Source organism: Gobius niger, assembly GCF_951799975.1.
Source record: "Gobius niger genome assembly, chromosome: 7".
NCBI classification, from domain to species: Eukaryota; Metazoa; Chordata; class Actinopteri; order Gobiiformes; family Gobiidae; genus Gobius; species Gobius niger.
The window spans coordinates 25,451,072-25,464,999 of NC_136858.1; the positions used below are offsets into that span (position 1 = coordinate 25,451,072).

At 41.4% G+C, this 13,928-nt stretch overlaps 1 protein-coding gene across 1 annotated transcript in view; it reads left to right on the forward strand.

Annotated features, from left to right (window-relative positions):
* The window catches only part of itga9 (integrin, alpha 9), a 96,543-nt gene that overhangs the window by 62,253 nt on the left and 20,362 nt on the right, over nt 1-13,928 (forward strand). The window contains exons 16-18 of the mRNA XM_079559716.1: nt 3,049-3,201; nt 5,230-5,306; nt 6,530-6,677. Coding sequence (XP_079415842.1) covers nt 3,049-3,201; nt 5,230-5,306; nt 6,530-6,677 — 378 coding nt within the window. The remainder of the gene's footprint in view (nt 1-3,048; nt 3,202-5,229; nt 5,307-6,529; nt 6,678-13,928) is intronic.

The following is a 13,928-nucleotide window of genomic DNA, read 5'->3' on the forward strand; positions in this document are numbered from 1 at the left end:
ACTTTATTGTCAGTTTTTCATCACATTTTTCATCATTTTTTGTCACTTTTTCGTGGCTTTTTCATCACTTTTGTGTCATGTTTTTGTTGTTTTTTTGTGGCTCTTTTGTTGCATATTTATTATATATTTATTTCGTTTTCATCACATTCCTCATCACTTTTTGTCATTTTTTTGTCACAAATGTATTCACGTTTTCATTTTTTGCCATGTTTTTGTTGGTAGTTTGTGGCTCTTTTGTTGCATTTTCATAATTTTTTTTGTTGCTTGATGTTTCCACTTTCTTCAAGAAGCTTTTCGTAATGCCGAACTGGATAAAATGTGGTTGTTCAGGTGGGGGTTAAGAGATTAAAACCTAATCCTGTAGTTCAAACCTCTACAAACATGCTCTAATATTAGTTGTAGCTTCATGCAGCTCTTCCTCTTAATGTAATTACTCATCATGTATTAAGAACCACTAAGAGGCTTTGTTTGTTTTAAGTTTATTTGCTGTGGTGATCCAGCCTGCATGTTTGGACAGTCAGCCTCAACTGTCCGCGTTGTTATCAGCAGAGCAGCGCCGTTTATCTCCGCGCAGCATCGCTTCCCAAACAAGCCCCAAATCTCTCGTTCTGGTCCGAGACCTGTCCAAACGCTGGCTTTCCTGTCCCCTCCGAGCCGATGACACGGGTGCGATCTCCACCACGGTGACGCCCAGTGTGCCCAGCGCCCTGCGGGAGGAAAGAGGATGGGCGTGTGAACCCAGTTTGTGATAGGAGAGTGAAAGTTGGTGCTACCGGAAACACTGACAGCGTGCTGTGTGTTGACATTGTGGGTTTGGCTACAGTGAACGTCAGCGAAAGAACAGAAGGCAGGTTATCCATGAAGAGTGTGAGTCAGGTTAGAGCTGTGACCCTCAAAGAGTGGAGTGTATCTGTACTGGAAAGCATTAGGCGGTAAAAGCAAATGTATCATTGCAAGTCAGACAGGTTAAGGATGCATGATTAATCCCTGTTGAAACGAAATTGCAATTGACAAACCTGTATAGCCTATATAGCATGGAGACGTCTTATGTTAGTTTTTTAATGCTTATTCAGCAACAATTTGAAATGCTTGGCTACTAAATGACATTTAAATGACAATATCAGTAAAAGTTTTAATCCTACATTTCTTCAAAGATGTGCAGCCCCCAACCAGGCTTGAGAAGTGATACAGTGCATTTCATACACAAGGTGCCTGGGTACACAAGCTTGCCATATGAGGGTTTTACTAGGGCTGGGACGATCCACTTTTGTCCCGATCCGATACATTTCACGATACTCAGGGGCAGATCCGATATCAGTCATCAGTCATGTATCAGTCATCCCATTCCCATCATACAAAAAGGATTTATTAAGGTAAACAAGTTACTTAGTTCTTCTTTAAAATGTGTAAAAAGTCATGTGTGCAAAGTTTATAAACCAAATGCCATAAGCCATTTATTGAAGATTAAAAAGTGCATTAAAGGGGGGGTATTATGCAAAATCGACTTTTTCAAGCTTTACATCATGTTATTATGTCATTCCCTCATTAAAAATATGCCTGAAGTGTTGCCTTGGCACATGCACATATTTTTGAGTAATCTGTCAAAACTCTGATGGCAGCCATTTTAGGGATAGGTTTGCCTGAGTCCTCCTAGGAACGCCCCCACCTCCTGGAGACGCCTCTGAGCTTTCGTCACCAGCCGAGTAACCAACCACTGCTCCTCAGCAGAACCCCCTCCCCACTGATGCCACAGACAGCGTGTGGAGGGGGCGTGTCGGAAAGGATCAGAGGTTCTTAAAGAGACAGAGGCCTATTTCAAGACATTCGCTCCAGCCATTTTGAGAGAGCAATTTTATACAAGGCTGTTATTTTAATTTGCTGCATTTACAGACCAACAGAAGGTTTCGCCATCATTGTAGTGTGTTATAGACTGGTGCTATGTGAGTGAAAAAAGCATAATACCCCCTCTTTAAAATGTAACAAGTGATGTGTAACAAAGGAGTGTGTGACAATGTGAATTATCGATACTCGGTATTGCAGCAAAAAGTTTTGCGATCTGATCTGATATTTTGTCCCAGCCCTAGTTTTTACATACTGACTGGTTTAGTCCTGATATTCTATTATTGCAGTTTGGGACTTTAGTTGGGGCCTGGTCTTGACTGGGTTTAGAAATATTCCATATTTAGCCAATGTATTTGGGGGCTTTTTCACTACTCAGGAATAAAAACCGTCCCATTATTCACATTCACAGCTGTAACCCCTGGTCTGGTATTTGATATCAGTAAAATAATCTACAATGTCTGTTTTTTTCCATGCATATCTGTCATTTCTGAGTCCTAATGAAGATGTGAGCTCTCATTTTGTTTTCATTCCTGCCTGCGTTGTTTCCAACTCGGAGGCCAAATCAAACACTTTCTACAGACTCGGATTAAGCCGCCAGAAACGCACAAGGCTGGTTCCCTCAGAGGCGATGCCAGCAGGTTTTCTTTGAGAAATCCCTATTTTCACGTTATTGAGAACTTCCAGCAGATGTTTGTGCCCCTAATATGTCTAAATGATGAAATGATCCGGAAAAAGTATGTCTTAATGGTCCTCTCACATGGATCTATTACACTGGGCTTATTCACAGGGACAATTCAGATAATATAATTGCCGTGGGGTAAAATTAGACTTCGTACTGTAGACATGAATGCAGTAATTGTTCGCTACGATAATGTCTATTAATGAGATCCAGCAAAGACAATAGGTCTGCTATAAGTTGTGCCAAAATAATTCAAATCCCTGCACTTAAGGAAGGTCTTGATGTTGAAGCTCTTTGCTGTAGAATGGTCAAAATAGAAATAAGATGGAGGTATTATTGAAACTAAAGTGATCCTAAAATTATATACAGCGAAAGCTTGATATAGACTAAATTGGCCATTACTGCTGGGAAAAGTATCGAGTGCATCAAGGCAATAAGTACAAATGGTTCATAAACAACGCACAAATGTACTTAAGCGACACTGGATATTTGCTTATTGACTCTCTTGTTGTTTTCTCTGTCTGCAGAAAGATGTGAAGGATGTGTTCACTGCCATCTCGTTCGAAGCGGCGTACAGTTTGGGTCGACATGTCGTTTCCGGACATCAGGATCGAGACCTGCCCTCGCTCACCCCGGTCCTGCGATGGAAGAAAGGCAACAAGATAGCGGCGAAGAACGAGGTAAGACGTGGCCGTGTAGTTTTGACAACATGTTTTGAGATATGTAGGATTCTTGTGTTAGTCTGTGTATTTTGTCGACTAAAAAAAGAGGGGTCTAAATGATAAATGGTATCAACTTATATAGCACTTTTACCCAAAGCACTTTACATCAACGAACGAACCACTCACTCATTCACACTCTCATTCACACACCAATGTACACAGACACTGGAGGCAAGGAGGGTGAAGTGTCTTGCCCAAGGACCCAACGACAGTGTGCACCTGCAGGAGCCGAAATTCTAACCCCCGACCTTGTGCTCATCCCTAGGTCTAGATCCCTTGTCCGTGTGGGAGAAGCTCCATGAAGCAGTGGATTAAATTGTTTTATTAAAGCCACACTGCGTAACATTTCACCTATTAAATAGAATGAAATACAAACATTTATTTTATTTTTTTGCAGATATTTGTATAATGGAAAAACACCTACAAAATTAACAAACAAATATGTGTCTTGTGAGCGGCTCAGAGGGGACGCCTCCAGCTCGTCTCCATGGCGATGTTGATTTAAGGCATTTTAGTCCACATGCCAATCCATTCTTTGCTACCCACTGCAAAAGTAGCAACTTCTGTGTCTTAGAATCCAAAAAGTTATGGGGTGTGCCTTTATATATTACACGTGTTATGTAAAGTTAACTGAATTTTAGATTTTGTTGCCTAAATAAACATACAGTTAGTCTTCCACAAGTTACAACCAGACTAAAATTGACTAAATCTATAAGACATTTTTTTTCGAGATTAGATTAGGTTTTCTTTTTTTGAAATTATTTATATGTATATAATAGGGCTTAAAGATATTGTCATATAGATATCGAGATATGAACATTCAAAATATTAAAATTGAAAAAGCAAGATATAAACAATACAGATTTGCATCAATAAAACTGCACTCCTTTGTGATTTTCACCTAACCCATAGTTTTATCGTATCAGTATCGAGATATCTGGCATGAATATCGAGATATTAAATTTTGACCATATCGTTCGGCCCTAGTATATAATGCTTTTGCCCTTAAAGTGTTCTATTCACTGTATATAAGATACCTCTAGATACTTGATTGCACATTTCCTGTCTATTTTGCCCCCCCCCCACCCCCCCAGAGTGTTTAATGAGAGCTGATCGAACAAGTGAATTTCTCCATTGCTAGATTAATAAAGTCCTATCTTATCTTATCTTATCTTAATTTAAATTAAGTTCTCAAAATTACACTGTGCCAGAAAATTTCACAATCTAAAAGTTATTCCAAATTGCCCCCTCATTGTCCATGGAGCTGCTGCGCTAAGATCCCCACATGAATGAATGAATGACTGGAGCCACTGCGCTGAGGAAAAGCATTCCACTGATACCTAAACGCTATTACGCTCCGCCAACCCGAGAAAAATCGCATTCCTTTTATCACTTCCTCTTGTGTATATTTTCAGCCAAGGCTCAATCGGACACACTTCATTTCCTCCGTTGATTGGTCTGAAAATGAATCTCGCCCCACGCCTTTCAAAACGCCGTGATGGCACGTCGTCTCTCTGACCACAAAAGGCTCGACGGAAACGGCTCAAATTGGGGTTGTAATGATTCGGTGTTAGTTACTCGCTTATTATTGTCCGTGTTCGCTTTTCTTGAGTCCCATCCAAAAGACTGATTCATTTATTTTCTTTCGCGACCGCCTCTAACCTGCCCCACATGTTCCCCCCGCTGTCTGCTGCAGTCCTGCTGAGAAATGCCGGCAGGGATTTGTGTCTTTCAGCGCCTACGAGAGTCATTTATCTGAAAATCATCAAAGTTGCATCGCTCTCTCTGCTTGACTTGCGTTTCCTGTAGGATTTAACCTAAAACCAAAGGCGGCCGTGATTAAAAGAGAGATCAGAAAGACTTAAAATGTGAATCCAGAAGACAGGTCCAACAAAAGCACAACACTGCCCCCTAGACTAAATAGACTGTCAATGAGTGAACACATGAGGTCATCTAAACTTTGCATGTTTCTTCTTCTGTTTTTAGACTTATTTTGAGAAGAACTGCCTGTCCGACGATTGTGCAGCAGACCTGAGGCTTCACGGAAAGATGTACCTCTCTGGGTAAGCCTTGTTTAAGTTTAGACTATGATGAAGTCTGTGTCCCGGGCTGAAGAAACCAGCTGACGTCAGAGCCCATGAGGGTGTAGGCAGCAGTAGCATGACGCATGTTTGGAGGACATCCATATGTTTTTCCATTCTTTGGGAGTTACCTCTATTTTTTGTGTCTCCGAACAGTGAGCTAAACTCCCATTTTGTGATATCGTGCTCACTAAAAGCGTGCGGCAATAAATTTTAACCCAAAAGGTCTGTATGTTGTTGCAGAAACACCAACTGGATAAAACATTCTGCACCTGCCTTTTAACCTCTTAACCCCCACTTTAACAGAGTGCATTTCCTCCAGTTCAGCATTGCCCAAACCTAAAAGCTTCTTGACTTGAGAGCTCACAGTATAACGCCTCATTTGAAAGCTAAGACCTACAAAACTGAAATGTTGTTGCGGTTTTGTCACATTTTGTCACATTTTTGAAGCTGTTTGTTGTGATTTTGTCTCTTTTTGCTGCTTTTTTGTCCTGTTTTCATAGGTGTATTTGTTGTTTTTTGGATGTGTTTCTCTCACTCTTTGTTGCGTTTTTGGTCGTTGTTTCCAGCATGCTTTTGTCGCTCTTGTGTTGCTTCTTTGTAACTATTTTGTCAATCTTTTGTGGCTTTTTTTTTTTGTTGCTTTCTTTTTTTTCACCTTTTCATCATTTTTTCATATTTTCTTAAATTGTGTTATTGCCCTTTTTCCGGCACTTTGTTGTCGCTCTTTTGTCTCTTTTTTGTCACTTTGTTGTCGCCTTTTCATCCTCATTCTCGACCCTATTTTGACTCTTTTTTTCAAGACGCTTTTAGATTTGGGTAAAGCCAAACTGGAGAAAATACGCTCGGTTAAGAGGTTAAGTAAACTGAAATGTGCTGTGTATTTTTTCAATTTTTCCACTTTTACAAACACACATTGTCTGGTGGTGTTTACATTTTGAACTAACCTTCACTCATTATATCACCTTTGGCTGGTTCACCAATTAAATGCACTGCACCCCAAAGTTACTGCAGTTTTGGAGATTACAGATATCTACAATAAAGCCCTTGTCAACAGCCTTCGGTCAGGGCAGCACATAAAATCGTTTCTATATGGAGTCTTATTATGCTTAAAAACTGATGAGCTGAATCTGGATTTAAAAGCATTAATTGAATTATTAATTGTCCTTTTCACAATACCATTCTCTCACATTCTCTGTCTGCAGTGTCCATATAAAGCCCCATTTAGCCCTGGGAGGAGTGAAGAATATCTCTCTAAATCTGACCATCGCCAACATGGGAGACGACGCCTACGACACCAACATTTACTTCAACTTCTCCAGAGAGGTTTTCTACATCAACTTCTGGCAGAAGGTCAGTCTCTCCTCGAGAATCCGCTGTTTATTTATCGACTAAATGTTTATTTCCCTGTGTTCGGTGTCCTCTAGTTTGTATGTGTTTGAGGGAGATGCCTGACCGTAATCTAGTTATACAGAAGCGCCGCTAATTCTGTAGACAGACACCACAGCTATTGGTTTTGAAATATTGGCAGACACTTTAGAAAATATCACGCTTTCAGAGTACCATCAAAGGAATGAAATGTGCATGACTAGAGCAGTCAAAAGCAGGTCTGAAATGTGTCTTAAAAGCAGCTAATTCAGGATTTCACAAGGATTTAACAGGTCTAAACTGGGACAAGCCGGACAAATCAGGTAAACTAGGACTAAAATAGATATAGTAGCTAACTTTGAAACAATGGGACCAAGGGAATGTCCCATTTTACATGATTTAGAATATTTAGTAATTTGTTAAAGCAGTACTAATTAACTCGTTTACCTTAAAGGGACTATATGGAGTTTAAAAATGTTAAAACTTAAACTTAAAAGCATTTTCCTCCCCCTACATGTTCCAACAATGTCCTAATGTGTAGAATGAGCTCAGACCTATTCACCACAACTGTCTCTAAAATCCTGCACTGTCACTCAAAAAGGTGCACAAGCTTAATATAGAGACTGCAGTTACGTGTAAGACCTGAGAGGGCAGTAATGAGTTTAAAATGAACAACTTGTATCTAGTCTCTTTAATAAATCATTTTTGTAGTCCCTCTGGGAGTTTTACAAGTGTTGATGGGATGATTCTGGGGTCTTTCATCTTCCCCTGTGTCTCTGGCCAGAAAACCGCAATTGCAACTTTCCTGCCTCTGGCCACAATACACACTAATGGAATCACGAAGATGAAGCTAACAGGCTAACGGGCAAAGCTAACTGCGGGCTAGCACCACTTAAACAGTATTACAGCCAAGTTTGAGCGAAAAAAAAGTATCTCCATTGTGTAATTGGATGTACAATATCCCTCTCTCCCATTGTCTTTTCTGTCAGCGTAGTATTTACTCTCACGGACGATTAATGAATAAAAAAACACAACATGCTACGACACCTGCAGTGGCGCTGATGGCCTCTAGAGGCATGAGTTGAATAATGCTTTAACATATAAATGCAAATTTAAAAAAACAACTATGCAACTCCAGCCAAATGGTGCACAAGGTGCTTCACAGAGGAAAAATAACGGTCAAAACACAAATAAAACATAAATGCAACAGTCGATTCAATGGCCATGTGTTGAATGCTTGTCTGAATGAATGTGTTTTCAACTGTGATTTAAAACGGACCAATATGCTCACCTTTTTTACTTTTGGGGGTGACCATTCCTCACCCACTTCACCCCGTGGTCTGAAGTCAGTCCTTTAATGCCTGTAAAATTGCTTTGCATTCGTCAAACCTCGACCTACCCCAATAAGACAAATGTCTTGTTGAGAGATACATTTTTCTTATTAGAAGATGGCTGCAGTGTCAGTGCAGACTAAACAATGAGACCTGTAAACGGCAGAAGTGCAGATGAGGATTAGCGGAGGTTTTCAAATGATACAGTGAGGTTTTGGGAGAGTGCGCAGCTGCCACAGACCCGCCATCTCAACAATATAGTATGTGCCATGAGGCCTGACTTATGGACCATTGAAAATGCATTCCCAGTGCAAAAAGGAAAGCCCCGTGACTGTACTCCTGGAGAAATGGGATTATGATATGATTTACACTCGCTTTGATCTCCTATGGGGCGAGAGTTTCCCTTATAATGTATAACCCCATAAAGCATAGAAAACATGAATAAAGTAAATTAATTTGACAGTAATTTATGGATACTGCCAATAATGTGATGGGATTTACATCAAATTCATATCATGATAAATCAAAACAGACCAAATGTTTGAAATACTCTTTGAACATTAGCCCCTCACCTGCCTAATGTGCTGCTGCTGTTTTGCCATGTTTAGCCCTATTTCTGTCAGTTCTATCTTTTCTATTAGAGCGAACTAGTCTGCTCTTTTTGCCAGTCCCAAACAGGAATTAACAGGACAATCTAGGCCTAATCAAAATCAATGCTGCATGCCGATTTCCAGTAAAAGCCCAGGGAGGGGGGAAAAAATCACTTGTATGAAATAATGACCATTGAAATAAAAGCGTTGAGGTTATTTTAGATCTAATGTCCAGCTTTATTCATTTGTTAAAGGGGTTGAGAGGTCTAAAAGTCGCCACAGGTCAATAACCTTTCAAAAGCTTTCGGGGGACGCCATCCATCTCCGAGTCCATCACCTCATAATAGACCTCAAGCATGCGTTTTCTGGCTCGGTGATGGATAACATAATCTCTGTAATGCACATAAGCGGTGACATGATTTAACCTCCCCAAACAGAGGAGCAATTGAATTAAACAGACGTTGCACTCTGGGCCAATATTAGGAGAAAATAGCATTCGGTTTCGCAGCTAATCCAATGAACCCAGCTGACATTAAGTATCGGGTTTCCAGGAGTCGCACAGCCTCATTTAGTCCAGGAGCCTGATAACTCGGGGTGGTCCGCTGCACGAAGGCAACAGGAAGCCGCCGGTATGAAGGGATGACAAAGAAGCCGGGGGCCAGATTTACTGCCACATGCCTCGCGATGCATTTCTTATTACTCGAGCCCAAAGTGACGACGTGAACCTGTTTTGAAAGGTTAAGGCCTGCTCCCTTTCCCTGCAGTGTTTGTTTGAGCCAGGGAAGCGTGAACCTGTCCGGAGTTCATATTCAGTACAGTAGTGTCGGTTTTGATGGGGAGGAAGTGTAACAGTAATGATCAATATACTGCACGGACAACATTTTCAGAAATGATCATGGGCAAAGGATTGCAATTCATTTAGGTAAGTTTAGCTAAATTTTGAAAGTAAAGAAAACTTGCTTTGGACTTCAAACAATTGTGTGTTGACTCTTCAAATGCTTCTAGTTTCACCTTTTTGTGGCTACCACTTACAGCACAGTAATAGCAAGACAATTGGATAGAAGCTGCATGGTAATAACATTGCAATTATTGAACATTGTTAACCTCTTGCCCCCCCACCCACCTTAACTGAGCGCATTTTCTCCAGTTGAGTTTTACCCTAATCTAAAAGCTTCTCCAATGGCGCTTACAGCCTCTAGGCCAGAGTAACGCCTCAGTTGAAAGCTAAGACCTTCAAAACCGATTGTGTCTTTTTTGTTGCATTTTTGTCCCATTTTGAGCGTTTTTGTCGTGTTTCCATAGGATTTTTGTCATCTTTATGACGCTTTTTTATTTTGTGTTTTTGTTGCTTTTCCATCACTTTTTTTGTCGCTCTATTGTGGCTCTTTTTTTGGCTCTTTTTTTGGCTTTTGCATCACTTTTGAATTGTGTTTTTTATTGCTCTTTTGTTGTTGTTTTTTTCTTATGTTTTCATTTTCGTTTTTGTTACTATTTTGTTCAAGAAGCTTTTAGATTTGGACAGTGGTGGAAGAAGTTATAGATAAGTTAAAGATATTCTTAAGCAAAAGTGCAGATACAGGAACCAAAATGTACTTAAAGAGGGGGTATTATGCTTTTTTCAGCCACATAGCACCAGTCTATATCACACTACAATGATGACGAAACCTTCTGTTGGTCTGTCAATGCAGTAAATTAGAATAACTGCCTTATATAAAATTGCTCTTTCAAAATGGCGTTAGCAAATGACTTGAAATAGGCCTCTGTCTCTTTAAGAACCTCTGACCCTTTCCGACACGCCCCCTCCACACGCTGTCTGTGGCATCACAACAACACTGCGCTCGTCTCAACAGTATTGAAACTACGATCGGTGCATTTTAATTTTTATTGTTGGAAAGGAGCTACTGTTTATCACTTTGTGAACAATGGCCACACAGGATATGATTTGAAGACGAACCTTCCACACCGGACGCTTGGAAGGGGCTCTTGCCTGAAAAATAACTGCTGTTTGGAGGCTTCTCTTTGCATCTGCCATGCCCTATGGATCTCTAACTATACCCCCATGGACGACACCAGGATCTGCAGGAGCCCATACGATTCAAAGACGGACATTATCTGTGCAGGTGGACAGTGGTTTTTCGAGGTTACCCCGTTAGCTTGTTATAATCGACTACAGCTCATTGTTGATGAAAAGTCTGTAATAAACCACAAATGTGTAAAGCCAGGCTCATTGTGTGATCATCGTAAAGGCTGCTTCGAGTAGTTGCCGGCTTTATTGACGTTATTTGTGCATAATATGCTGCCTGTTTTCAATGAATGTTGTGAAGGTGAAGGTTGTTAGCTTGCCGTGGCTAATAGGGCCTTAGCTCCGGGAGAAAACCACTCGGCTACGACTCACTGTAGATGAAATGTGAGCAATAAACTACACAATCAACAAGCCCGGCTCAGTGTGTGATCATCATAAAGGCTGCTTCAAGCAGTTGCCTGTTTTAGTGACGTTTTCAATGCATGATATGCTTGTTTTCATTGAATTTTCCCGTTAGCTTGTCGCGGCTAGCTTGTTAGCTCCGGGAGAAAACCACTTGGCTATGACCCATTGTAGATGAAATGTGAGCAATAAACTTCCAAATCAACAAGCCTGGCTCCGTGTGTGATCATTGTTAAACGGTTCTTTATGTGTGTGGTGGTTTTATTGACTTTATTTGTGCATATTTCTCGTTTTCACGTGATGACTCGAGGTTTAGCTTAGCATTAGCTTTCTCCGGAGGCTCTGTGCATCATCAAGGCCCAGCGCAGAACCAGACACTGAAATAAGCGTTCTTGTCACCGGTTTTAATCCTGGGTGTTTAGGTAACAGAAACACTGATGTGTGTCTTTGTAAAAGTCTGCTGTGGCTCCGGTTCACAACACATGAAGCTAAACCTCCATGATGACTCTGTTTACATCTTAGGGCTAGACACTGCGGGGAGGGGGTTCTGCTGAGGAGCAGTGGTTGGTTACTCGGCTGGTGACGAAAGGTCGGAGGCGTATCCTGGAGGTCGAGGGCGTTTCCTGAAGGAATCAGGCGTTTTATCCCTAAAATGGCCGCCATCAGAGTTTCTACAGATTACTCGAAAATACGTGAATGTGCCAAGGCAACACTTCAGGCATGGTTTTAATGAGGGAATGACTTAATAACATGATGTAAAGCTTGAAAAAGTCGATTTTGCATAATAGGCCCCCTTTAAGTAAAAGTAAGAGAATCTGGTAACATTTTTCAAACCAGGTCCAAACGAGTAAACCACTAACTCAAGAACAGGAGCTAAACCAGGTCTAAACCAGATCTAAACAAGGTCTAAAGGAGTAAACCACTAAACCAGGTCTAAACTGGGACTAAACCAGTTAATCGCAAAAAAAAGGTCACTTTGAAAATGAAATAACTCAATTTAAAAATGTAGTGGAGTTGAAAGTACAGACTCAGGCTCTAAAATGTAGTGAAGTAAAAGTAAAAAGTATTCATCATAAAATTGACTTAAGAAAAGTACCTATAATTTGTACTTTTTTACTTGTACTTGTACTTTTTACTTAGATACTTTCCACCACTGGATTTGGGTAAAGCTAAACTGGAGAAGATGTGCTTGGTTCAGGTTAAGAAACATCTTGGTAATCATGAGAAAATTAAATGGCTTATCTCTTACTATCCTTACTGTGCTATGTCTATCCTATTATAATGTTATTACTTTGCTGTAAAGTAAAATGAAACCCACTCTTGGTTTTTTCTACATTCATAGGCAGTTTATTCTTAGTCTGAAAGTACTTGAAGACCATTTTGTGTAGACTGCTCCCCGTTTTGCAGAAGTATCTCTCACCAAGCTATCTGGAGGTGAATTGCTTTGCTCCCCTGAGACTCCACAAACAGGTCTGGCTCCAACATGTTTTCCTTTTTTATCTTCACGTGTTCTGAGTAGTCAGCTGAACGACCTATGGCGGCCATCTTTTCAGCTGGTTTCCAAAGTTATCGCACCCAGAGGACGGAGGCAGGGACGGGTTACTGCACTGGATTTTATGCTCTCGGTTTTACATGCAATGAAAAGTCAGCGTGATTCATGCTCACGCCTTCTTTGGCTGATATAAACCAAGCGATGACAATGATCCGGCAAAGTGTAGGCAAAGATTATGAACAATGTACAAACTCTGAGGTGAAAAAGACACAAGAGACATGTTAAGCCTTCTGTGTATTGTCAACCGTGTCCAGCGATGCTTAATGGACTTGCCACTTGTTTAAACACCAGCATTTGTTTGAAAGAGCGAGAGAGTGAAGAAGTGCTGGGCAAACAGTGGTCATTGTGCTCCCTGTGGAGACTTCACAGGGGTGCAACCAATGGCCGCTGGCTGCCCTGTTTTTTGACCACAAACGTGGGGGCCGCCATTGCTCCGCCGTTGCTGCAGTACCTCCATATCGCCGCTAGGCCCCCATTGAAAAGCATTGGAGTTTAGACACGTTAAAAACTACTTTAAAGCCTGGTTTCAATTGTTTCAACGCTAGACTAGGCTAGATCTTCCTCCTGAGATCACGCTGGGTTAATAACACTATATGAAACCAGGCTGGTTTTCGTAATATGATTTTTTGAAATCTCGTACTTAATGAGGCTCGGACTGTTAGCATTGGAGCAGCGCGAGCTACACGTCACGCAAGGGCCGAGTCTACGGTGAAAATCCCGCCCGTATGTCCTTTTTAGGAACATGCTTCGTCAGAGCTGGGGAGGGGGAGCCTGTAAATCCGCCATGAATTGCCCCACGGCCGTGGTCATTCTGGTAAACGGGGAGGAGTGAGCATAAGACGTCCATTATTTTCTACAGTCTATGGGTGCAACATACGAGGAAAACACATTGCAAACAAGATAAATCCTTACACATCTCTACTAAATATTAACGCTTTGTAATACACTTAGCTTCTCGCAATTTGTGTTCCCGTTAATCACTGCTGGCGTGCTGTTTGTAGTGAGAAAAAGACCTCCATGTGTCCCTGTGCTCCGTCTCCGGGGCTGCTGTAGGTGGGTGATGGGTAAACAGTACACTTCCCGATTCCTGCCCAATCCCACGGGACTGTCCTGTTTGCGGAGCGGCACAGAGGGACGCAGGAAATAGTGGGAATTCCAACATGGCCGCCGCAGGGTCCTGTCACCCCACGGCGACGGTTCATTTCAAAGGGGGAGTGTTTGGAAGTTAATGAAGACGAGGGCACTGACACACGCCCAGCGGAGATCTGCTGAGTCAGGGAGAGTGGGGATGGTTTTGTGGATTGATTTATGGCAGATGGTTAATGAGGGCAATATACA